General features: G+C 42.3%; 2 protein-coding genes across 2 annotated transcripts in view; one reads left to right on the top strand and one right to left on the bottom strand.

The window, feature by feature from the left end:
• The window catches only part of vap (RAS p21 protein activator vap), a 33,227-nt gene extending 19,479 nt beyond the window's left edge, over positions 1–13,748 (bottom strand). The window contains exons 1-11 of the mRNA XM_089543786.1: positions 13,296–13,748; positions 12,325–12,474; positions 10,210–10,345; positions 9,562–9,632; positions 8,014–8,131; positions 6,834–6,918; positions 4,851–4,995; positions 3,125–3,200; positions 2,727–2,874; positions 1,128–1,210; positions 897–970 (exon numbers count right to left, since the gene is read on the bottom strand). Of these exons, the coding sequence (XP_089399912.1) occupies positions 897–970; positions 1,128–1,210; positions 2,727–2,874; positions 3,125–3,200; positions 4,851–4,995; positions 6,834–6,918; positions 8,014–8,131; positions 9,562–9,632; positions 10,210–10,345; positions 12,325–12,474; positions 13,296–13,498 (1,289 nt within the window). The 5' untranslated portion in view covers positions 13,499–13,748. The remainder of the gene's footprint in view (positions 1–896; positions 971–1,127; positions 1,211–2,726; positions 2,875–3,124; positions 3,201–4,850; positions 4,996–6,833; positions 6,919–8,013; positions 8,132–9,561; positions 9,633–10,209; positions 10,346–12,324; positions 12,475–13,295) is intronic.
• A 231-nt stretch (positions 13,749–13,979) lies between these two features.
• The window catches only part of LOC149341653 (lon protease homolog, mitochondrial-like), a 32,510-nt gene continuing 21,163 nt past the window's right edge, over positions 13,980–25,326 (top strand). Inside the window, exons 1-7 of the mRNA XM_089543783.1 lie at positions 13,980–14,639; positions 16,129–16,217; positions 19,185–19,304; positions 19,519–19,547; positions 19,648–19,859; positions 21,174–21,306; positions 21,969–22,027. Coding sequence (XP_089399909.1) covers positions 14,016–14,639; positions 16,129–16,217; positions 19,185–19,304; positions 19,519–19,547; positions 19,648–19,859; positions 21,174–21,306; positions 21,969–22,027 — 1,266 coding nt within the window. The 5' untranslated portion in view covers positions 13,980–14,015. The remainder of the gene's footprint in view (positions 14,640–16,128; positions 16,218–19,184; positions 19,305–19,518; positions 19,548–19,647; positions 19,860–21,173; positions 21,307–21,968; positions 22,028–25,326) is intronic.

Below are 25,326 nucleotides of genomic sequence, written 5' to 3'. Positions count from 1 at the left end.
TTCTTTCAACACAAGGTTGTTCAGTGGCAACTGCTTCAAGTTTGCTCTTTTTTTTCAGCTCTAGAGCTGTCCAGCGCCCTTGTCTGCACTCATGAAATGCTTCCTTGGTTGGTTGGCAAGATCCAGTGTCAAACACAACCAAAACCAGGTCTGGCTTAGCAAGACTCCGAGTGGTGCGAAAACACCGCCAGAAAGTCACGTGCTGTGTTTCTGATAATCCAAACTTCTGTTTCAATTTGCCAGCCAATCCGCAGTTGCCATGGCCATAAATGTGCTTTTCTTTTAGTTTTTCTTGAGCGGTCTGGTGTACTCTCAATAAAATGTCTACCATTACCAGAAAGCATGAGAAACACACTTTCCAACTAATGTGGGCATTCAATCCGCGTTCATTTTCTAGCCCACTCTGTGGCTGTGTCTATAAAAAAAGCATTCACTGGTGCTTTCGACGGCAAACGCACAACACCATCTCATAAAAAGAATTCATTTTCTTCTCTTTTACACTGCAGACAACAACCAAGTTTGGTGAGAAGTTTCTTCATTAAATCCAAAACAACAGGAATGCAAAACGACAAAAATTCAAAAACATTTTTTTTGGAGGGGGTGAAAATCATGATTTTTAGCCATCGCATCCCCCGTTAAAACACTCTGCACTATAGCATTATTCAAGAACAATGAATATGCTATTATTCAGCTTAAACTGCGCTTTTGAACTTTCAAATCAAATCATACGCATATTTTATAGAAATATATAAGCTATTTAATATTCAACTGAAAGGAAAAGAGTGTACCTGGTCTGTGCGAGATGCATCAAACAAATGGCAGCTCTCGGCAATAAGAGCACATACAATTGAACACACCTACATCACAGAATAAGTAAGCTCAGAAAGAACTCTTACCTTTCTAAGAGGCTGTCATGGACCATGTACAGGTAGGAGTAACTGAGATCGATCAAACCTTTGGGCTTCGTTCGCTACATAAACAAAAACATGTACAACGTAAAAAATAAGTAACAGATGTAACAGCAACATATCCCGAACATTTGGCTTACGCTGTGCATGAAGCTAAAAATGTTGCACAGCCCTTTCTCATTTTCCACTCAATGGATATTCTGTCAAAATATTACTCACCCTGGGGTTGTCAAAAAAACACAGGTGCAGTTCTTTGGAATTGAGGACAAAGTACAGGTTCTTCCATTTCTTGTTTCCCAAACCTGGGGAAAGCCAGGCCCAAGCATTTAAGAACAGCCATGACACCAATCACCACAACTCAATCGCTTTGCAACATGCAGTCAAACACTTCTAGTTTGTTACAGACACCAACTGCTGAGTGACAGGCACGCTACTGCAGCCACACAGCCCCACACTGCTCCTAAGGATTGCAGCACAATCTTTTACCAAGACAATGGTTTGCCTCTCTATTGCACTGTGTGGTACTTACAAAATGTGCCAGGAAAGGCACCAAGTGATAAACTGGTGGCGTTTCCCTTTGGCCCTCATGACAGATGACCTCACACTGACTGCAAAGCTCACAGTGCAGCTGCTACAGCACTCGCTGACATCTATATGCACACACACAGCTTTCCTTTGCTCAGACAACAAAATTGCCCCTGCCATCCCACTAATAGCTAGCATGATAACACACAGCCCTATGCACGTTTTCTAGATACGGATGGCATGACAGGTACTTGACGAAGATCACAACAAACTACATTACACAAACATTTACTTTAAAACGATGGCAACCAGTCCTTTTCGGTAAGGACTTCACGAGTTTAAATCATCCAGTGGGAAGATTTTTAGGTCAATTTTCTTGGCGATAAATGCGTATTTTGCTGCCGGACAAACGTCAACACAGCCGGAAGTTTTTACTGAGCACGATAATCAGATGAGAGTTCTCCTCAGTGTCCCTTTAAGAAGGGACACTGGTCTTGAAAAGAAAATTTTATTAATTTAGTCATAGTTATGAAATTTTCAGAGCACATGTATTTTGCGCGCTGATTCTAGGTATGTCATTTAATTTCATGTAAAGCAATTCCTTGAGCACTTATGAACTTTTTATGCAAGTATTTTGCAGAGAGTTTTGAAGAAAATTTGCAGCAGGAAACTCGCTGAAATGCATGCCATTGGGTTCTCTTGACACCAAGGAATACAATAAGGGTAAAATTATAATCCTGGCTATCATAGATCATGAGTTATAGGGTACTGAAGCTGCCACTTCAGAAACAGGAATACACACTTTACTTCTCATTTCTGAAGCGAAAACTTCAAAACTCTATAACTTAAGTTCTATGATAGGCAGGAAGACAATTTCACCCTTATTGTATTCCTTGGTGTCAAGAGAACCCAATGGCATACATTTCAGCGAGTTTCCCACAGCAAATTTTCTTCAAAACTCTCCGCGAAATACTTGCATAATAAGTGCATAGGTGCTCAGGGAATTGTTTTACATGAAATTAAATGACATATCTAGAATCGGCGCACAAAAATACATATTCTCTGAAGATTTCGTAACTGTGACTTCATTAATAAACATTTTTTTTTCAAGACCAGTGTCCCCCCTTAAGTAACCAACAGCCAAACTACAGAGCCATATTCCATCCAGGCAAGCACTGTCCCTGGTGCTGCAGTGGCAGTCCTAGAACAGTGGGCACATCACTGCAGCTCCTAGGAGTACACAGAAAGCAGCAGAGTATTTAAATTACATATCCACACAGTAGTGAAGCGTACTTTTTTTGGACAGGTAGCCCTGCATGCGAACACCCTTGTTGCGCTTTGCCATGCCAGTTTCCCGGCTCTCCCGCAAAGTGGCATAAATGTCGCGCGATCGATGCTGGAGCTCTTCAGCACGACTTGAGTGACAGGTCTCGTAAGGCGCCTGAAACAAAAGGCCCCACGGTGTCCTCAGCACACTTTGCAGGCTTCAAGCTGCGCATGTCAACACATCGCAGCACTGCTTAAAAATAAAAAAAAAATCTCAAAACGAAATAAACCCAATTCAAGTAAAGCATTTCATCCCCAGCAAATGACATTTATTCACATCAAGAATGCGCACTTATGCAAGTTCAATCCTTCCTTTTTATCCAGGTGTGGAACCAATTACTAAAGACAACAAGAGGATTACAAACCTTTAGCACGGGATCTCCCAGCACATGACCTTCCACTATCTGCTCCACCTTGTAGCGGCTCACAACAGCCTCAAGACTAAAACCATGGCAAATGAAAAGGGAAAGCGTGAGAACATTGTAGCAGCAACACAAGAAACCACAACAGGGCAGTGCTCTTTGCATGCGTAATGAAGGGAATCAAAACAAAGCCAACTGCCGACAACAAAAACTTATCATGTAGCTCGTCGAACCTTCACATAGAACACGGTTTAGAGATATCAACATTATCTGATAAGAAAAAGACACATAGTTGTTGCCCATGTTTGTTTTGCTAAGAGTTTCAATGACTGCAGCAAACCCACAAGCAAGAAATGATGCCTTTGTCGCAAGTCTACACAAAGGGATTGACTTTTGCAGCACGTGACAGCGACAACTTTGCAAACAAAGGTTGAGTGGTACAACATGGAGGAGGTACAGCCTTTGTAAAAAATAAACAGCCCACCAGGTCTCCACCTGGGCCATGCAGTCTGACTCGTTCAGCATCACCAGCATTGAAATCATTCAAGCACTCACCCTTCTGGAACTTTACGCCTGTGGGAATACTGAAATTTTCGAATATGAACTGAATACGAAATGAAGAAAAAATAGCTTCAAATATTGAATCAAATATCTGCCCAATATGTAAAAAATTTTCAAAAACAAATAGAAAGTCAAATGTTGCAGTCCTTATTTTTTCCAAATACTGCACGGTCTCTGCAACCAAAATAAATAAAACTGTCTGCAGTGAAGCTCCGCCAACTTTAATGCTGCCACAACAAATTCCAACAAGACAAAAGTAGCCCGTTGGTAAAGTTTTTCTTGCGACCTAACAAGAAGCATATCTTAAGAAGTAATTATAAGCTCAAGAATTTTGATGCCCATGGCTGAATTGATATAGGCAAACATTAAAAAGCTGAATTCATTTACTGTTGTGGTTGGCCAGTGGAGCAATACAGGACCCAGCAGGCCACGGCCCATTGATACCATTCGCTGCTCTTTTAAGCTGTTTCCTACTACAGACTGACTGAGCGCCGTATTTAAGAGAATGTGATGTGCACGGGAACATATACTGCTTGCTTAGGAAGCAGAACAGGTGCAACCTTTTATGTGGTCAGGCAAAATGAGTAACATAATGAAATCCATGAATTTACTCACGACTAGGAAATAAATTTGACATGATGGATAGTAAAACCTGATTAATTTGGACTTCAAGAGACGAAAGAAATACCTAAATTATCCGAAGGTCGAATTATAAAGTGCCCTCTGCCTCTACTTGATTGCTGGTGAACATTTGGAAATTCTCAAATATCAATTTCTCAAATTGAACATGAAGTGAATAACAAATATATTCTATTCGTATTCTAAATTTAGAATATTCACACACCCCTCCTTAGAAGAAAACCCCTTGGGCTGTATACTACTGACAAAGGCTGTACATGAATGGGCAAGGTTTCTTCCACAATAATTATTTTCACCATGAAGTGCATCATGAACAAAATAAACTATCCAGCACATGTTACTATCACATTAGTTCAAGCAATATAAATAAAACAAGACACCTTGCACACTACCTTTCCACTCAACCTAAATTAAAAAAAGCAAACAGTTCATTAATAGGCTGATGGGTTCCTGCCCAAGGCAACTATATCATGCTAACTGCGAAAAACAACAAGTCCTGCAAAAAGTATGCAGCGTCAAGCCACACTACCTGTCAAAGGTGCGACCACCCATGACGTAGCGGTTTCCCTTGCGCTCTATACGAAACCTCTGGATGGTGTTGTTAATGTGGAAGAAGAGGGAAAAGTTCCCCGGTGAGTTGTCACTTGGCCGCACCAAAAAGCTCCCTGGACCCACTGTACAGACAAGGGAAGAAAAAAAAGAAAGTGCAACTTGTCAGCCCTTGAAACAGAGCAAAAGACCACTGACAGGCTTGTGCCATGTAGCTACCCAATATAAAGAATGTAGAAAGAGCGAACTAGTAAAAAAAGGGTCAAAAGAATAGTAAGCTGGAGTTTATGGTGCAGCACCTATCAAGGCTATAAAGCACCAAGAGAAGTTATAAGAGTATCATTTTCAATGTAAACAAAATAAGATTAGCTGTGTGCAACTTCCTTGCCTACAAGAGGAATTATTAATAACTAAACAACTTTTACATGCCAAAGCAATAACATTTTGAAGGAAGGGTGGGAGGTTGGATGTTAAGGGGGGACCCTGGTCTTGAAAAGAATATTTTATTAATCTAGATATAGTAATGAAATTTTCAGGCCACATGTACTTTTGTGCACTGATTCTAGACATGTCATTTAATTTCGTGTAAAACAATTCCTTAAGCACTTGTGCAATTTTTATGCAAGTATTTTGGGAAAAGTTTTGAAGAAAATTTGCTGCGGGAAACTCGCTGAAATGCATGCCATTAGGTTCTCTTGACACCAAGGAATGCAATAAGGGTAAAATTATCATCCTGGCTATCATAGAACTTGAGTTATAGGGTACTGAAGCTGCCACTTCAGAAACAGGAATACACACTTTTCTTCTCATTTCTGAAGTGACTACTTCAAAACTCTATAACTCAAGTTCTATGATAGCCAGGATGATAATTTTACCCTTATTGCATTCCTTGGTGTCAAGAGAACCCAATGGCATGAATTTCAGCCATTTCAGTTTCCTGCAGCAAATTTTCTGCAAAACTTTTCCCAAAATACTTGCATAAAAATTGCACAAGTGCTCATGGAACTGTTTTACACGAAATTAAATGAAATATCTAGAATCGGCGCACAAAAATACATGTGGCCTGAAAATTTTATAACTGTGACTTTATTAATAAAATTTTTTTTTTCAAGACCAGGGTCCCCCCTTAACTTGAAAGAAGGGAGAGAGAAAGTATCACAGTAGTAGAGGACTACACCTTATTTTTAACCGCCTGGGGTTTCCTTACTGCATGTGAGCTCCTTTACACTTCACCTCGGCAAAACTGCAGTTGTTGCAATCAGGCTTAACCCTTCCAGGTCAAAATTAAGACTTCTTGGAATAAAAAAAAAAGCCATGCTGAGATTTGAGTGTTTAGGAAGAAGACAATGTCCGAAAATGAGAAAATCAGGACTCAGCCCTATCCATTTTTTTTTTTGCATGATTCCAAATGGAATCAGTGGGAAGTAGTGGGTGGGAAATGTGTAATTGCATCAACTCCCTACAAAACACATTGTAGGGAGTTTTGTAGAGAAACACAAATGTTTCCCTACAAAACGCATTGGAACACTTCTCAAGTTGACTATGCTAGTATAACACGATACAAAGCTTGCGTCTCTGCTGTTCATCATAGTGTATAGGCCAATGCATGGTCTTGTCCAAGCTGCTGGGAGGTGGTATGTAAGGAGCAGGGCTACCACATTTTTTTTTGTTCCCAGTTTTAATGCCTTGAGGAGGGGCTCGGCAATTTGCGTTCGAAACTGACAGCATCCAGCTTTCTGAATGAAATAAAATTTATACAATGAAATTTGACAAATTGAGTCATCACAGGATTTTTTTGAGTATCAGTGTGGCAAATGTGCATCTCCTTGCAGTAGGCGGTTCACATTATACTTTGTATTTTTTCTTTGTAAGCGCTGCCATGCTGCATTTTCGAGTGATTTTTTTCTGACCAGTTTCTTTTTCATAATAAAATCATTCCCCTGAGTGCAGAAAACAAGGTTACTTTTTGCAAGCTCCTCAACAGCAGCCTCCTTTGAGATGTCACCATGAAACCAGGGGTAGATCTCGTTCGGGTCTACGTTGTCATCCTGCAAAGCACAAAGGGAGGGGGGAAAAAAAATGGCTGGCAGTTTAGCATTGCTAAGCACGAAATATTGTGCCAAAGCATGATTTTTTTTTTGTAGGTGGACACCACCCCCTACTCACAGCACAGTTGAGGTGTCCACTCACCCAGTGAGCCAGTTACACTTGCAACTCAGAGGCTTCACACAGACAGGCACCATCGAAACAAGGGCAGTGCAGCTAGAAGTGCTTTTGCACTAAAAAGGTAGGCTGTTTACGTCACGGTAAGCACGTGAAGCTATAAATATAATCTGTCTGTTCATTGACTTGGCACTGACAGGGCTAGCCTAATCAACTGTTTGCATTTCATTTGAGCCTCACACAACCTTTTTTTTTTTTCATTTTTGCCTTTGCAGTGGTGGGAACAGCCAAAAGCAATATGGAGCAGGCTACATACCAGGCAAAAATTCAATTCGAAGCAGCTTCCTCATATTTTGTAGCAGGAACTCTATACCCAAAAGCAAAGTAAAAATGCAAACATACAGGAGATTTCAGCTACCTCGGGCCAAAGTTTAAGAAAGGACAAAGCGCTGCACGAAGACCCAAAAAGTGCAGGATTTTAGGCAGTCGTGGTTGAGTGGTCTAAAGCAGCAGCCAGCGAAGCTGATCAGTTCCGTGCTGCAATAGGTTCAAATCCCACTCGAGGCCACATGTACGATAAGTTTTTACCTGCTTTCTTAGAGGCTGGTCACCGACAGATGGCCACTGCCGGGTGTTTGTTTGCAGAAGCATTTTAATGCTAACACACTGAAACCGGAATCGCTACCATGCACATAAGGCGTTAGTTCTCGCTCTTGGCTGCTGAAATAGTGTTTTGGTGCAGCACTGGTAGCACTGCAAAAAAACCGACCTATTTGTAGCAGCATGCAGCAGGTTTAATGCAACGGGACACATTGGCACAACATTCCTACCACTGCCTCCAGCTGAGAGATGCATAAAATGACATCGATAAAGCAAGTTGTTCAGGATTCTGGTGCAAAGTCTAACATGCAGGTAATCAGTTGACAGGCAAGGAAACAAGCCAAGACGTTAACGGTCGAGCAGGGGCTCGTTCGGCTTACCAGCTCCTCTAAGAGCTCCTTGAAGACCAGGCCGCTTTCCTGAGTACGGTGTAAGGTGCACCAGAGCCAGCCATCACCCATGTCATTGTGCACCACAAAGATGTCCCCTTTCTGGAAGCTACAAAAGAAAGAAAAAAAAGGAAGGAACGATCAGAAAAAAAAAAAAAATGCAGCAGAGCTAGCAGATGTAGTGTACTTCAGCTAAGTGAACTATTGCGACAGCACCTGGGCTGCCTGCTGTGGTGTCTACAATGAGTGTCTAATGCTCTTCTTGCAATGATTTTCCCACCAAAACTCTGGCTGGAACCCGTTCCATTGGCTTTACATGATATGCATGAATCAACACCGTCTAGAATGTTTGAGTACCTTCCATTGGATTATCATATGCGATTATACTGATCCGACCAATTAATCCACTTTAATCCATTTTCAGGGGTGGGCCTGCTTCCAATATTTTGGGCGTCCTTATGAATTTTTGGGTGTGGGCAAACTTCTAAATTTTGGGGGACCTCATATTTCAACTTTGGCAGTGCCCTATGATTGGTCCACTGGTGGTCAAATGGTGTTGATGATGTCACAACCCTCTTAATCACATTCATAGATCACGGGGAGTCCTCATACCGCTAATGGCACAGTGGTGCAGCGGTTAAGTGATGCAACACTGCCCCAGCAGGTGGCTGTTTCAAACACTACCACTGGGGGGGATTGCAGGGCCCAGGTTGCGTCTTCCGAGCTCCCGTAAGGCTCATGCAAAGCGCCACAGTGGGCAGGTGGCGGTTAAATAATGACTGATCGCGTGAGGTTGCTCAGGAAGAGCAAACTGGATCGCACAAATTCCACCGGCAGCAGCACCTGCCATTTCAGGGCAGTGGTGCGCCGCTTAACCACTGCGGCGGTGACTCTGGCGGTAACAGTACGGCAGCAACTGCCTTCACGAAGTTAGTGCACAGATCAGAAGGGCTGCGGTGGCTTCGCGGTAGTGGCTACGTAAAGCCATGCAGAGGTAGAATTGCCAGCTGCATAGCATCGGGCTATGTCAAGGTACAGTGCGCGACGACTGCGTTCACAAAGTGGGGGACAGGCTTATGCCTTCTCACACGTAAGCAGTCTTAAGTGTCTGTGCACACTTTTTTTCTCTCTCTTTTCTCTGACCAAGAGCCAACAGGCAAGTCAGTACGAAAGAATTATACTACTTTCGCTTGGCCCAGGGTACTTAAAGAAAATTACTTCCATTAGCCAGTCTTGATAGGATTCCAAACCTTGTCATACAATACAGAGGTCATTGGACCCGGTGCAAGGGCCTCTGTGAAACAGCAGTATGTGCCTATCACTGCTCATTCAGCCTGCAGCCCTTCCTTTTGGTCTCGCAGGTTAGCAACAAATCTGCTGTCAGGTAGCAGGCACTAAATGCAATCCGGAAACCAAATGCACAAAAGTTAGAAAATAGTTAGAATAACACACTTTCACAATGAAGGTTGTACAGATATAGCCCGTTAGGGATTAGCCTCTGCCTGGTGTCAAATGCCCACTGAATGCAATTATGCTCACCTGAGTTCATCAGTGTCAGCCATCTTGACATAGGGGAGCACAGCAATAGCCCGTTTCTTGTCATTGACAGGCTGTTATAACAGCAAAGAAACCGCAACATAAGCAGCAAAAATTGGCAGAGCTAATAAAGGCTTTATTAGGCAATATAGCTAAGAAAGCTGGAAGGCATGAAAAACTCCAGAAATTGACTTCTAACCTATCACGTGCTTTTTTGCTGGTAACTTCAAAAATCTTTACCTCCAAATTGAATTTCACAATATTCTAATTTTCAGGTATCCTTTGCAACTCAACTTTTTTATCCCTATGGTAGCAGATTGAGCCAGTTGGTGGAACAGGTTACCCTTGTGCCTTAACTTCCCATGCTGTGTAATTACACTTTTACTTTCATCCCAAACTTTCACAGTACTTCACAGCTACCTGCTCTGTATAATGAGTATGCAACTTCTACACAAGATAAGAATCAGAAATGGTCAAAGGACATAAAAAACAGTAACAGACTCAATAAATCGCAGAGCAGAAAAGGCAACAGTGCCTTGCTGCAAACAATGGACAGCTAAGGCTGAGCCGTGAAAACAAGAAAAAGGATAATTTCACTGGCAACATGGTAAGGAAAAGAAGGAAAGATTGCATGTCGAAATTGTTGCTTGCCTCAGGAGGAGGAACTGGCTGGATCAGGCGCTCCTTCTTGAGCAGATCAGACCAGCCAGTGTAGTAGCCAATCAGGTCAGAGAGCGAGTCAAACTGACGGCCACCGATGTAGTAGTCGCCACAGACAGCAGTGACCCTGCACCAATGCAGATCAAGATTTTGTAAAGTGTTGTCATTTTGTCGTTTTTTTTTCTGCAATTGGTTTTTCTAAGTACCTACCAGGTTAGCAAAAAACTCTGGAGATTTCAATGTTTGACGCATTCAGCCATCGAGTGCTACAGCTCACCTTTATTGCTTTGCACTTTCACAAGCATGAAGTGTATCATTGTAAACACAGTGGCAACAGTGTGTTCCTGTGTGTATGTGCGTGCATGTGCAAGGCATCAACAACTGCAAGGCATCAACAACTTGCAAGGCATCAACAACTGGTTGCAATTGGTCACAAGTTACAATTTAAAGCAGAAAATAATGTTTCCCAGATGCAGTAACAAAGAAAATAAGGGAGAATTTTCCCACACTTATTTGGCGACACAATGGCATGCAGAAAGACGATTTACTGGCAAAGCTGATCACAGACTCAACCAGACATGATCTGCACAGTTTTGAGGGCATGGGTGCACTGTCAACCCTTGCTAATGCAGTCTTCTTTTTGTTAACTGAACAGCCATCTATTCATTCAAAACATTTTAACTTGAATGCCATGAAGCGACATTATGAAGTAACCCTAGCAATTATAATGACCAAACGCACCTAGAGAAATAAAGATTACAATTAAATGGCCAACAGAAATGGGCCAGAGCATTTCTGCTTGGATAGGACAGATTGAGGCGACCACTAGGCAGCAGAGATTCGAACACCCAAGTGAGCACAAACCAAGGAGTTGTCATGTCTCAGTTCTAGCAGCTAATTCCATATGAAGGCTTTTGTTCTCATTTTACAATCTTAAAATCTTCCAACACAATTATAGAATGTTAGAAATATGGTGAGTAAACAAGGTAAAGCCTAAAGGAGAGAGCCAGCAGGATGAAGTGTACGTGAAATGAAAGTGCCACAAGTATTTTCTTGGTTGTGCTAAGAAGCAATGACAGCAGGTAATACAACATTTCCGTTCAGCTACATTTTTGCAATAGTAATGTATCTCCAATGAGCTCTTGCAAGGTTTGACAGCATGACTATCCCAGTAACCTCTAGCTGACTTCTGTTCAAACAAGTAGCCTGACTCAAGTCACACAGTAGGGTTTATGGCTTATGGGGTTTAACGTCTCAAAGTGACTCGGGCTATGAGGAACGCCGTAGTGAAGGGCTCCAAACAATTTCGACCACCTCGAGTTTTTTGATGAGCATCGACATCACACAGCACATGGGAGGCCTCTAGCATTTCACTCCATCAAAATGCGACTGCAGTGGCTGGGTTCAAACCCGCGTCTTTATTGTTAACACCTGAGCTTCATAACCTCTGAGCCACCACCTCTAGTTTAGACAGAAAGGCACATAAACAGAAGGGAACAGAGTAACAAAGGGCGACCCCAGGACTGTTCTTGAGGCTAATACAGAAACCTGGGAAAAATGATTTACAAATACATTTCCCTAGCTGCCACCCTAAACAAACTTGGAAGATGCCTGACACGTATGATATACCAATTTTTATTGCAACTCACCTCTGCCTCACTTCAATGCAACTGTGAAAATTTAATAACAAACTTAAACTTCCCACAAATTTTCAGCTCCCACTTGAGAGAGTGGCAGTATTGGAGGTTGGAAGAGGAGTGCTGTGCACACCACAAGGTGCCAAGCAGGTACCAAGGAATTTAGGCCAGTCTCCTCAGCACAATGCATGCATTTCTTGTAACATTGTTTTATGCCGACAAAAGATGGGGCAGAGAGTCCATTTGGTTTTGCCACAGAAGATTTCCTGTTTGGGTGTTGGGGGGGGTTTCACCATGACGTAGGGGCTGACATCGTTGGATGGCTTTTACGACCTACCCTCCTGAGCTTTCGCAAATGACACTCCCCATCAAAAATGGACTATTGGCCAGACAAGCAAGGTAAAGGCAAGACTTGGCACAAGCAAGACTACACAAGCACAAAGATACACCAGTGGAAGGTTATGTAAACCTAAAGTGGTTGATGCCGGTGTGGCCGAGATAAGAAAGTACGTAGGAGCCTGGCTTGCGGTCACTCTCTCGAACCAGGTATCGGCCCAGCCCACCAGCAGCTTGGAGGCGCTGCTCTGCAGTGTACCGGTCCAGGCGGCCATGGTACCACCTGAATCGAATATTGAGTGGCACAATGAACAGCTGAGCCGTTTAAGTTAATGAACAAATGGATAGGATTTGTTGGTATAAGTCCATCCATTGAGTTAGCAGAGATTTACTCAAGGGTTGGACATAGAATTTAATGCTACTGTATACATTGTTTCTCCCTTTGTCCTTGTGTATTTAAGCTAACTCAAGAAAACGTCTGGTTTGTTAGCTGCAACAGGTCTGCAGCGAACTTTCAGTGAAGCATGTTCATCTAAAATCTACCATACGCACCTTCATTTTACATAGCTGTGCGGCGTGAATTCGAAATACAATTTCGAAACGTTCAAAGGCTTCCCTCCTAAACTTCGTGCTTCAAACTCCAATAAGGCGCAAAGCGAACTGAAACCCTCGGATTCACCACAACGGCCGCGTTACAACTAGAAATATCTCTCACACGCAAAACATTTAAATGGACAACAGCAGTTTCTTAGTATTCATAACCATCAGTATTCTAGAGCCTGTACCATCAGCTCCAGTAACACAAATAAACTAATTAAAAGAAGAAGGAGAGGGATAAAGAGAAAAAGCTGCCAAAAGCGTCAGGCAATCGTAAAGCCCGAACATACAGGTCTTGACAAGTGTTGAGTACACGCGCTTTCAGTTAGCCGGATGTTACTCTCGCCACTGAAAAGGGCGCAAGCTAAAAAGGTTTCTACTGTTCCGCCTGCGAGTGAACACATGCTCGAGGATGCCTGCAAAAGCTGTACGTCAACGATGCCGCGACGTCGAAGGACAATACTAAACGACTGGCACAATTTACCTTGGCACTGACAATTAACTCACTGCGATTGAGGAGGCGCCGTCAACGAGATGTTCGAGTCGTTCTCAATCACATCGCCGTCACCAGCGAAAGGGTCGTATTCCTCGTGAAAGCAGCCTTCTCGGTCGTCATCTTGGCTGACTGCATTACCGTGGAAGTGCTTTCGATGATGCCGCGGGTCAAAGTCGTGCTCTGCCATCTTATGGCACGACGCGGCTGCTTGCATAGGTTGCCGATCACATCTTGTTTACAGCATCGGCGTCCAGACGGCCCTTGAGGCCGCGTACGGCGCGCAGAGTTGCGCGCGGGTCTAAGCGACTTTCAGTTTCTCCTCGGTGCCTCAAGTGCACGGCCTCATCAAATTTAGGCCGCTAATCTAAATTAACAGCGCAGCAGAACTGCGAACATCGCCACTTCAGCAGTCGCAATCAAAATCCCTCATTGACAGACTGCATGAGTAACGCGCTGTACCGCCCAACATGAGATATCACGAGAGCAGATTTAGCGCCTGCATTCGTCCCAAAGTTTGTGTTTTTTAAGACCAAATTAAAATTCAAAGTTTCATATAGCTCAAAAATACATGTGAATGCGTTTTAAATAAAAGTTATATCTTACACTTGTTTTGTTTTTCGGCCAGTATTAACGTAGCAAGCGCCACTTGGTCCCCAAGTTATACCCCTAGCGGTAACAACGTCTTTTTAATTTGAGAACGGTTTCACTACTACAGCGATCTTAGTACTGTCATGGCGGCGCTCATAAAGGAGCCCATGCGGGCAAGTGGACGAAACTTTTTAACTTCAGCGCTTATCCTGAGAGAGCATGGCTTCACCGGTGGAGCAAGGGCTACTGCAGCGACAGCTAAAACAGCCCCATGCAAGTGGTTGTCACAGTGCTGTCGATATTCCCAATCAGTGACCTCGGCGTCGTCTGAAGCACATAGGAGAAGCTCCTGCTACCTGTTGACCATGGCTGGTTACTCGTCCCCTAGGAGATTACTACAGAGACGGGGAGTGTTCGGGGTTGGCTGGAGGCACTACAGCAGCGCATCTGCAGTTTCCCGCCTTGGCGGCTGGCGATTCTATGAGAAGAATCCGGCTAATGGGGCGTCATGGCCTGTGCCGTCTGCTAACAAGCTGCAGAATTTCGCGGGAACTGTTACGAACTGTGTAAGGGCGTACTGCGACCAACAGAAACCTGACGAGCTCCCTGACGATGATGGACCAAAGAACGAAGGAAGCGTTATTCACTACCCTAACCAAGGTGTCGGCGCAGTCACTGCGCTTACTGTGCCTGACATTTGGCCCCAAGTTCCTGTGATCGCTGTTAGTCGAAACCCCGTATTTCCAAGGTTTATAAAGATGGTGGAGGTAAGTTCCGTTATATATAAGCCAATACGATCAACATGATGTGTTGTTGACGTTTCAGCCTTGCCTAGTGAACATTGCGTCGGTGGTTCAGTGGTAGAATACTTCCATACAAGGTACTCAAATTCTGCTTAGTTTTGTTGTACTGGTGCTCATCGATGCCTTGAATGTTTGTTGTTTTTTAAAATACGTCTGAGCCCACGATTATGGCTCTGAAAAATAAACCAGCGCTGTGTGAAATTTTGGAATCTATAATTTTAGATGCCTGCTGTTGGTGACCAACACTGTTTGCATCTGATTTAGAGATCACAGCTGTGATACCACTCACACACACATTGTGTAAAACATTGCGGAATGCAATTCATAAAGATACTTTTTAACAGTTAACTGTGGCAAGGAGATGTTAAAAGGTGTTAAGAGACTTGAGCCAAGCTTAATTTCAAAGAAACTGCCAGCCTTAATTTGAGGCCTTAAGCAGGAGTTGGCGATACAAAAAGATTCAAACAGAACACAGTATAAATGCATTGTGAAACATTCAACACAGGTTGCACATGCAAAAATGGAAAGAAATCAGTAGTACTTGTACTCCACGGCTGTATAAGAAAAGAGTACAGCATGGTACGGTTTAACCACCAAACAAATATATTTTATGTATTCGTGTTTTGCTTAATTACGCCGCAAAATGACTTGACCGAGGAGCTTTCCACAGTGTCTGGATTTAGCAAGTTCCAATATCGGGCCGTTTGCGGGAAATAGGAATTTTTGAAAGCGTTGGTTCTGCAACTATAGTCCTTTAATTTTGTTTAATGGTGTGATCATGTTGGACGTCTGATGACTGATTCAATGTACATATTCTTGTCTATTCCTAATTTATTATGGTAGAGTAAATACATGAACTTCAACCTCTCTCTATAGCGTCTGATCTGTAAGGATTCCAATCTTGCTTGTTTGACAAGTATGCTTGGTGATGTGTGCCAGCTGTAGGAATTGAATACGAACCTTACTGATTTTTTCTGAATGCTTTCTAACTTGTTGATGTTGCACTGAGTGTATGGATCCCAATAATAGAGCAGTATTCAAGAATGGGCCTAATAATGCACCACACTGTCACCTATGTTAATTTTGCGTTGCAAAGAACCAGTGCACCTTCCATACAGGCCTATCAGTTAATGATGGAGGCAAAATGCAAGCATGGTTGAAATCTATGCACAGCCGTCCACAGTGGGGACCTTCATAGCCCAGGTGTGTGCGCGCGCGCACACATGCATGCACACACACGCACGCGCACACACACACACTTTCTGAGTCACTTTTGGGTGTTGTGCCTTTCGTGCTAGTACTTCTTTCTATGCTTTCATTGTGGCAGTATGAATTAGATAATTTTCTTTTTAGTTCTTTTTCCTGCCCATTCTACCCTTTATGCTTTCATGGTGCAACGTAGGCAGCATTTCACATGCAACTGCTAACCCTGTCTTCCCTTTCAATCTTGCAGATTTCGAACCCATCACTTGTAGACCTGATAAGACGAAAGGTTCGCCTCAACCAACCTTACGCTGGTGTATTTCTAAAACGTGATGAAAGGTGAGCTTTTCCTGTAGAGTTCTGTAGCTGTAGAACTATGTTCAGAAGGCAAGAGTTATTCTGTGTCATTGTTTGGAGTGAAGACTGATAGCAGTGGCTTTGAAGGTAGGGCAACCCTTTTGGTCTGTGCCCACCGGTGGTTCTGCATTGAAGGGCCTAACCTCTTGCTTGCACCACCTTGTTTCGCATTATCTCCAACTCCAGGAATAAGAAAAATACCAGATGATGGCAGCAGTGTCGCAGATTGGTGCATGCTTTATGTCATTGAGAAGACCCTATTTGTCAGCAAACTGCTATGTCATGTAGAAATGTACAGTTGTCATCTTTTGTATTTTCTGAAGAGGCTTACAACATTGAAAAAATGCTTGTGTTTTGGGCAAGAAAAAATGATCTAAGTTCTGGTTAAAAAAGAAAATATGCTTGTGCAGTTGGTAAAATTTTGGTCGTTTGTTGTGGTTGGAAAAAGCTCTAAATAGAAGACATTGGACTTCTGCCAGGCACTTATCCGAGCCCCCCCCCCCCTTTTTTTCGGGGTACAATAAATTGCCTTGGGCTCCTCTCAAAAGAAATTTCTGGCTATGTGCCTGACTTCTGCTGAATGCTTCCTCAGCCAAATTCCATAATACCATGATCAGCTTGCTTAATTCTTAGTGCTTCAGAAAGTTCTCATGGTGGTATTTTTTAAAGCATCCTGTTTGACGTGGTACGATATAATTCTGCATGTTGATATTGCAAATTCAAGCTGTATGGACACTTAGGGAAGGTATATAAGAAAGGTAACATAGAGGTTGAAAGTTTACCGATAAGCAGTAAAACATTTACCAGGGAAAGATGACTTTTTTGCCACTTGAGTCATGTCAAGGCTCCAAATAGTAAAAGTGCAGTTTATCAGCAGAGTGTAAACAGTTAAATATCTCTGAACTGAAATTACTGAGGAGTATTGGCGAAGCAGTAGAGCACATGTGTTTTACATGCAGGCGAATATAAATCTTATACATAGCCACCAAATTGCAGCCATGTCTACAATGCTACTTTATTTCCGTGCTTTTCGCATTGCAAAGAGCCTCAAATTTTGCGAGGCTGCTTTCTTTCTTGCTGCATAGTAAGCTTGTCCGAAGTGAATGTGTTGTGTTAATGGCTGGATTGTCAGGTCAAGCTTACTCGTAGTTGCGATAATGAACTGACATCACTGTTCTTGTCAGCACATTTGCTCTCAAATCGTGACACGCTCAGGCAGTTGTGGTTTTTGTGGCTCTGCAAGTGGCTGCTCTTGCTTAGCCAAGTGTAGTGGCTACCAGTTACTCAAGCCAGCCTGGTAGCCGCCGCGGTGGCTCAGTGGTTATGGCGCTCGGCTGCTGACCCGAAAGACATTGGTTCGATCTTGGCCACGGCGGTCGCATTTCGATGGAGGCGAAATGCTAGAGGCCCATGTACAGTGTGATGTCAGTGCGTGTTAAAGAACCCCAGGTGGTCGAAATTTCCCGAGCCCTTCACTGCGGCGTCCCTCATAGCCTGGGTCGCTTTGGGACGTTAACCTCGTAAAACCAAAGCAATCAAACCAGCCTTGTGGTCATAACGAAACCAGAATCCAGAGGTCTCTACCCGTTTAAAAAAAAATTACAAAGCACCATATAAAAAGTCGCCTATAAGGCATCAGTCACATTTGGAGATGGGGCTTCAGCCTGGGCAGTCACCCTTCTCCTGCCTACGCCCCTAGTGAAAAATGTGGAAACCACCACAAAAGATGAGTGAGAGGGGAAGGAGGAACTGCAGAGCAGTTATGCCAGAACTTTGTCTTCTTTATTGATTACATCTCACTGACCCTTTAAAGGGCAGCTACAGGGCTTTTTCTGCATTTTTTTTCTTTTTCTGCATGCATTTTACTGAAATTTTCACGGCGGGTTCACCGGAGTCTTCTGATCTTTTTGCAAAATTTTGCAGGCAGCATTTTGTTTCAACGCAAATGAATTAAAATTTTTCTGTTTCATTTTGCTCACCCACCGTCATTTTCTTTGCGTTGTTGAAGAAAAAATTCTTGTTTGTTTTTGGTCATTTCAGGCAAATAATGATTGAAGTTGTCACTTACAGTCCCCACTTTAGCCAATCAACGCTCACAAGAGAGTATTTGTGACAGTACCTGTGACATTATACTTTGGTCAAAACCCAGTTTCAGTTTTGGTTTTCTGTTTTTTGCTGTTTTATAGTTTATTTTTTCATTATTTTGAAAAACCATTCAATGAAACTGAGATAGGAAAGTCCAAGAAATTAATGCAATAGTCAACTCAGCATGTTTGAAAATCCTCTAGAGTTGCCCTTGAAGGCGAAATTATGGCTTTTTCGTAAAGTGTACTGAATCTAGGCATGATTCTAGGTGAACTTAGCATCCTTCATTTCATCAGTAGGATGGTTAAAATTTTTAAGCCAGCTAGCAAGTGTATTAAATATTAATATTGCACAAAGCAGTGGGCTTGGTAGCAAGTCTCCTGCCATTTTCATGCAGAGGTTTTTCCTCCAGTAACCATTCAATTTTTTTCCCAGAATTTCTTCCATCATGTGTATCCTTAAAACATTAGTGATTCCACTATCTCTTAGGTGCTTATTTGACAAATCCTGGCATTTTAGTATTGCAGTTTTCAACCATTGTGGCACTTTGTATGAAAGTTTTGTACATGCCTCTAAAAATTACTTGTTGATATTTTGCAGCGGAAAACTAAGACTTTGGCTTTCTTGAGGCCTGTATATACTTTTTAGATGTAAAAACTTTGTTTTGAATCAAAATGACGAGTGGTACCTGAAAAGGTTTAGTATGGAGCCAGTAATCTGTGCGCATCAGTTAGCTACGCATTTGTTCATTTATTTTACTGCGCTATTTTAATGGTGACTTTTGAATATTTTGCTTTATCATTGTGAAAGGCCTTACACGTAATTTAGATGCAAATGATATATATTGTTTATGTTTTAATGCAGTAATGAAGCGGAAGTGGTGGACAAGCTGGATGACCTGTATAGTGTTGGGACCTTTGTTCAAATACACGAGCTTCAAGATCTTGGAGAAAAGCTACGCATGATTGTCATGGCCCACAGAAGGTAGGGGACTCTTTGCAGACATTACTGGTAGTACAAGAAGATTGCTGTGATAGACAGTGAAACGTTGAATTAAACTCCTGATTTAATTAGTTACTTTGCTTATCTATAGTTTCCTGCAACCGATTTACAAAGAGAAATGTAGTTTACTTGTATCATCTTGCAGTGATGAGATGCTGATATTAATATTTTGAGTTGTATTTTTTTTTTCCTTTAGGGTCAAAATTATTCGTCAGCTTGTTGAAGGTAAGTGATAAGTTTTTTTTATATAGTGGCATGGAAAGTGGTTTCTTTTTCTAAAGTGGCTAGTTTGTGTTGCATGCATTTTTTTTTTCTTTTTTGACAGAAGAGGAAGAGGTTAAAAGGTCAAATCGAAGACGTAGGCGGCCTACCTCAAATGGCCGTGCTACAAATGCAGCTTCAGAAGAGGTGGTTGAGGATGCCTCCCCTGACAAGGAAGTGCCTTCACCTCCTGTGTCGGTTCCCATGGGACCTGTTTTGATGGCAGAAGTTGAAAATGTGCCTCATGAAAAGTTTGCCATCAATGAAGAAATGAAAGTAAGTAGGGCATACCTTCTCTTTTTGTGTAAAGAATTGGATTGAATATAAGAAGTCTTGTCATCACGTCATTCTTTGCACTTTTTGTGGCTATTACATAAATACTACTTCACATACCTGTGCTTTGTAATGAGATTACTTCCGGTATGTGTAAATGCTTCAGCACTGAACTCGTCATTTAAGTGATCATTTGGAGCTTGCCATTTGAGTTTTTTTTCTTCTGTTTTTATTCTCGAGCACAGCTTGCCGATGCAAGTTCTAGATGCTTTTATTACAGCGTTACCACAGTGTGTCACAGTCGGGGCAAACATTCAGCCGGCAATAAATGTTGTAGGAATTCCCATTCAGTCATGTGTATTTATGGTGTTTTCTACATAAATGTCTCTAAATAATCTTTCTATGTTTTGCTTTTAAGTGTAATCATGCCAGAAGGGACACAATGTATGCCTTAGCAATCTGAGAATAGCAAATCCATCAATTCTGCGAATTGCCGGTTGGCGCCACAAGGCATTTGCACAAAAGGGAGGCATAGCCAAAGCTATCTGAAAAAAGAAGAGAGTGGTTGCAGGAGCTTTGAAACCTGTCAGTGATGTGTATCTGCACGTATGTGAGGGACAAGATTCTCGTCGTGATAAGCAGCTGTGTTTCCACTACCAATTAATATGGTCCCCACCTGTGCAGTTCAACTTGCCCATCACTGGATTTTTCGGTCACATCCTTGGTAGACTTGCGCACCTTCATATGTAAATTGACATCGTGGAACAGAACTTAGGACTTCCACATCAACGCTCATGCCAGTGACCCATCATTCCTGGCTAGGCCTAGCCATCCTCATGGTCGAAGGCAGTAACAGCTTTCTGTTGTTGTTAACTCTTTCTGTGTACCCTTTCTGTGTAACTCTTTCTGTGTGCCCATCAAAATGCAAAGTGGGAGGCTGTGCACATGCAGACAAATGTCTAGTTTCTCTACTCAATAATACTTCCCTTTTTTTTCTGATGCTGCCGCCATTCTCTTCACTGTCTGGGGTCACATTTGTGTTTGCGCTTTTAAAGCCACCTTTCTTTCTCTATTATGCAGACCACATTATAAATGGAGAGCCTGATGTGGTTTAACTTCAACATTTTCCTGTGTGACAAAGTGGTTGAAAACTAGGCTAAATTTTGGCAGTCGGAAACTGGGACTGTAAACTGCGGTATTGAGATTTAATACTGATGTCCTATGATGCTAGAAGGGCTAGAGTGCCTTGTCATTGTCTTTAGTCCTGTCCCTCCTCATAGACATTGATGCAGTGTACACCTTGCTCACTTCATGTAGGCAGTTACTCAGGAAATAGTGAAGACCATCCGTGACATCATTGCCCTCAATCCTCTGTACCGAGAGTCCATCCAGCAGATGATCCAGGCTGGGCAACGTGTTGTGGACAATCCTGTTTACCTTTCTGACCTTGGTGAGTCTATGCACTCGTGCACTCGTGTTGGCATTTACACTTGCAGTCTTGCAGCAGTAACTTCTACAGTTTAGAGCCATTAATGTTATCTTAGTCCAGCGTTTTAGGGGGATCTCTCAAGGTGGAGTAGATTTGTAATGAAGTAATTACTCGTTAGCATCCACAAAAGTGCAGCCTGGCTACAGAGGAAAGCCAGACAGCTTTCAAAGAAACTTTGTAGTTGCAGAAAGATTCATCCTGGGCCGGGACTTGAACCTGGGATCACTACCTGACTAATGCAGTCTCTACCAAATGAGTTAACTAGGATGGCTTGCAGATGGTGGCTCAAAGTGGGAGTGGTGTAAGTGCAGTGTTTTGGGGGAATTAAAACATTTTTGTTTTTGATTCTTTAAAGCTTTTAGCTTTTATTCAGTGAAAGACCTTGACAGCTGAAAAGGTCTTACTTCCAAACTCTGTGATTTTACTTCTTTTTATCAATTATTTTCTTTTTCGCACTGGAATTTGCTCCATCACATTTGTATTTGTACATTACACTCTCATACAATGCTGTCTTGAATAATTCTTTTCTGTAGAAATTAAATTCAGCAAGAGCCATTTAGAGGTCCTGGGAAAGTAGTTTGCATTCAGTGGCATGTACTTAGCATCCTTGTTCAACATTCTAGGTGCGGCACTGACTGGGGCTGAGTCTCATGAGCTTCAGCAGATCCTTGAAGAGACTGATGTAAGCATTTCTCCCATTTATTTTTGTGATAATGATGTTTTTGGGGCATCAAATAGCAAATACTGAAACCTTTTAGCCCATATAGCATGCATGTAGAGATGTTCTTCACCTGTTGGATGCTGCAGCGGGTTCATTGTGAAAAATGTGTCATGTTTGTTTAACTGACTGGTAAATGCTGGCATTTAAGGAATCATCCTTTGCTCCAGTTTGCCGAGGAAGAGTATATTTTAGGGGTGTGCGAATATCAAATTTTTTGAATACGAATTGAATACGAATACGTAGTTCCGAATATCGAATCGAATATCGAATAATCAAGGACAGACACATTTATTCACTACAAAACATTTATTTGTGCACCCAAGAACATCACAGTTCAACTATCGATGATTAAATGAACACAAAAGGTGTGTGTGGCTGCACAAAAAGTATCAGTCTCGAACATTATTCTTAGAAGAGTGAAAATATCAGAGAAGATGGCTAGTACACAGCATTGATTAAGGCTAGATTGCCATCAGCACAGAAGTGCGTTGCTGAGATGACGTAAAAGGTTGTCGGGAAGGAAAACCAGCTGCACCACATGGTCAGGCAGAAGTAGTTCTTTTCTAACTGAAACGACCGACTCCTCCAGCCACAGAAAATGCCCTCTCACTTGGCACTGACCTGGCACGTATTGCGAGGTACTTCGTGCACAGCTCTGACTATACCAGCTTCGCAGGTATGGCCACAAAAAAGCTCACCAGCACAGTAAGCTACAGCATGGCCCTTGGAGGAAGAAAGTATTTTCCTTCCGTGTAGGCGCCGCCATGTTGTTATGTATCTGTCGATAGGGCTTGCGGACCGAAATGAACGCCGGTGGTCACAATGAATATTTGGCTAGATACGAATATTCGCGTCGGGTCGAATATTCGAAACAACACGAGTACTTGGATTTCGAATCGAATTCGAATACTAAAAATATAATATTCGAAATATATTCGAAAATTTCGAATATTCGCACACCCCTAGTATATTTTGCACTTCTACTGCTATTTCACATGTGCCTGGATCACGTGAAGGCTGCAGAGGGAGAAGAGACTAGATGTAGGGCTTTTTTCTAGGACCAAACGGTCATAGTTTGAACACTGAGTTGGTATGCGGGCATGTTAGGTTACATATATTGCAGCATATCTTTTTCTCAAGTCTGCTCCCCCCAAGGATACAGCATCAAATACCAGCTGTGTAGACACATTTTGATGAAGGCAAAATGCAAAACATCCATTGACTCTGCAATGTCTGTGAATGTTATATGTTCTTATGTCTTAAATATTAATAGTAAGAAGAAAACACGAAACCAAAAATTTAGTGTCTGTACTTCTTTAAAGAAAGTGATCAAAATTATTCCGTAGCACTCCACTACAGCGTCTTTTATAGCTCTTGTGCAAGTTTGGAACATTAAATGCCGAATTCTCTTTTTGTCTTAGTCAAGGCTAGTCTATGAGGTCTAGCTAGTTTTGGTTTGCAAACATGGTTATTAAACTATTTGTAGTGGTCAAAACCAAGTAAGCCTACTTGTGCCTGAAACATGAACGAGCTGGAACAAATATCTTTCTCTCACTAGGTGAGTATCCTGTAGGGGTATGTGAATCTAATACGAATACGAATAGATGCTTGGCTTATATTCAGTTCGACAAATTGATATTCAAGAATTTCCAAATATTTGAAAACTCCCAAATATGTATTCGAAAATCTCTGGATATTCGCCACCGATCGAATACCGCGGTGACTTTATGTGGGCAAATTAAACGAAGATCTAGTTTAAAGTTCTAGGAAAACAGTACAGAGGCATCCTTTTCACTTTCATCACCTTCATTTATTGTGTGGACTGATCACTTTTGGACACTGCTGGGCTTGAATCCTATGCAAAATTCTGCAAGCAGGCTTTCCCACATATGACATCTGATGAGAACAAGATGGCCATCTGCCCAGTTCGAACAATCACAACACGAAAGGGCATGTTTTTTATTCTTTCATGATGTGTTAAAGCCCACACCCATGGCACTCATTCTATCGACTCCACAGCTCTTCTAGCTCTGCCATCTCGTTTTGATCAACTATGATGTGTGGGAAAGCCCACTTGCGAAATTCTGCACGAGGCTCCCAAAGGGGCGAGTAGAGGTGCCAGAGCAGGGCAGGCGGTTTTGTAAGAATCCTGTCTTTTGCATGGTGCATTTCAACCCGCAGAACTCTTTCAGTGTGCGTAATGGTAGGTGTGGCGATGAAGGGAGGGCCCCTGTCACTAGGCCAAAAAATAACTTGGCCGTGTAGTTCCGGTTTTTGAGCTTCACCGCTAGCCCATGCTTTCGCCGATCTTCCGAACGCAGCTGTGTTCCTCTTTCAGATGCTGACTGCACGTCGCTGGTCATTTTTTCTTACTTTCTAAAAGCAGTCTTGCTGTTCTGTGATGCCTGTGTGCTTTCCCCTCGTATCCGCGTCGTTCTTCCAGCATGCCGAAACTGCATGCTCGTCACAGGCTTTTCGGTGTCCGTGTGATGGAGCCTCCCCATAAGGCTTCATCACATTTTCTTATTTTTTGGCATTTTTCGGGAATGGAGGGATTTTATGAATCGGCCTTCGCATAATTCGGGCATTTATTCCGGCCTCTTGAAATCCGAAATAGTGAGGTTTTAGTGACATCGTGTTATTTTCAGTTGACAGTCATGTGCCAATTCATAAATTTCTTTTTGTTACTCTTTTTGAAAGACCACATAAAAGGGTGCATACTGTTACGCTGTCTGATTAAGTTCTATACATTTCCATGTACAAAGTGTATTTGTATGATGCTAAGTCAGTACTTCAGTTGCAAACACTGTACACTATTTTGAAAAATATAATGGCAACAGCGTGCGACTGTTCATCTTTTTTCAAATATTTTTTAATATTGAACAGATATTTGATATTCGAAGCTATTTCTCTTCATATTCCTATTCGATTCATGTTTGAAGGTTTCAATATTCGCACATCTTTAGTATCTGCACATTTCTGCAGTCAGTAATTCAGGTTATGTATACTATGTTGCTTACTGCTGTACACCTTGTTTTCAATGTAGCTCTTCCCTGTGCTTGTACAACTTGACCTAATTAAAATGAGAATGCTTCTATGTGTGACCCCTTGAGTATTTAGTGCGACATCAATTTGTAAGGGAGTGGACAATGCGTGCTTCAGAGGGGATTACATGGAAGTATTGTTGTGTGTGTTGGGCTTGGTGCAACACACACACCCTGAGCTTGGTGCATGATAGCCTTAGCTGCTTATGTGCCATT

This window comes from Amblyomma mixtum, chromosome 5 (assembly GCF_055824585.1).
Source record: "Amblyomma mixtum isolate Tamu chromosome 5, ASM5582458v1, whole genome shotgun sequence".
Taxonomy (NCBI): domain Eukaryota; kingdom Metazoa; phylum Arthropoda; class Arachnida; order Ixodida; family Ixodidae; genus Amblyomma; species Amblyomma mixtum.
This window is presented reverse-complemented; position numbering and strand designations above follow the sequence as displayed.